This window comes from Myotis lucifugus, unplaced genomic scaffold (genome assembly GCF_000147115.1).
Source record: "Myotis lucifugus unplaced genomic scaffold, Myoluc2.0 scaffold_211, whole genome shotgun sequence".
Lineage (NCBI taxonomy): Eukaryota > Metazoa > Chordata > Mammalia > Chiroptera > Vespertilionidae > Myotis > Myotis lucifugus.
In genome coordinates, this window is record NW_005871259.1 from 1,321,251 (window position 1) to 1,322,362 (window position 1,112).

General features: G+C 52.6%; 1 protein-coding gene across 1 annotated transcript in view; it reads right to left on the bottom strand.

Annotated features, from left to right (window-relative positions):
* The window catches only part of BCAN (brevican), a 12,499-nt gene that overhangs the window by 8,846 nt on the left and 2,541 nt on the right, over window positions 1-1,112 (bottom strand). The window contains 1 exon segment of the mRNA XM_023761528.1: window positions 921-1,112. Within this exon segment, the coding sequence (XP_023617296.1) occupies window positions 921-1,112 (192 nt within the window).

A 1,112-nucleotide genomic window follows, 5' to 3' on the forward strand; every position in this document is an offset into this window, starting at 1 on the left:
ATCAGTGCATAGAAGTACTAGCTATCAGCATCATCACTACCACCACCACCATCATCATCATCATCACCACCCCTGTTCCAGGAAATCTTTTCAGATGGACGTGTCTTCCTATGGGCTTCACTTCCCTATCCATCCCCACATCCGTCCCAGGTCAAACATGTCTGGGGATCGGTCTCAGTGAAAGTAATCCTTGTCTCTCAGTCTCCATCTTGTTAAGAGCAAGCTGTCTTGTCTTCCCTCACACTGGGGGCTTCCATGGCAAGAGCTGTGCCTTCTTCTCACATTTCTGCTTCCAGCCCGTGTACCAATACCACAGGCTCACAATTGGAGCAAGGACTCAGACACCTAACAGCAATTCCTCCCTGATTTGTAGTCACCCTTAGCCTGGGCCCTGTGCCTCTGGGGGTCCCAGGCAGTGCTCCCCCATCTCCCAATATACGATGTGGGCGGGAAGCCATCTCAACATCCAACTGTCCTTAAGGACCTGCTCTCTGTGGGTGAACCTGTGTCTGTCCATCAATATTTGGTGGTTAAAGATATGACACCTTCAAGCTGAAGGTTCCGGAAACCCCTTTGATGGCTCTTAAGGGCATTTGGTTAACTAGAGCGAATCATTCGTTGGATTCAGAGATTGTCGGTCATCTCTGCTCTGCTAATGAGCGGACCAGAAATGGAAACATACTTGGTAGCCCGATATGGGAGGTGAGAAGATACAGAGAAGTGAGCACTCCTTGAGGCCACATAGCCAAGACAGAGGATGTGACCAGAATTAGAACCCTACTGACAAGCTGAGCATCACCTAAGCCTCCTTCAGGCAGATGGCAAAGACCTTGAGAGGAAACGATCAGAGCGGGGTAGGACTTCAGGGCTGATCTGTCCCTGTGAGGTTGGCCTCAGTCCCTACAGGAAGGTGGGCTCACCTCTGAAGCAATAGACGTTGAAGCGGCTGTGCTTGTTAGGGAAGCCAGTCTGGTTGGGGAAGAGGAAGAGAGTCTTGACACCGGGCAGACCCCCACCACAGCGCTGGCTGGGTGTGATGATGGGGTAGCGCACGCTGCCATCGGCCAGCCAGCCTGGGCTGCAGCGGTCCAAGCCACCATCCCAGGCTGCAT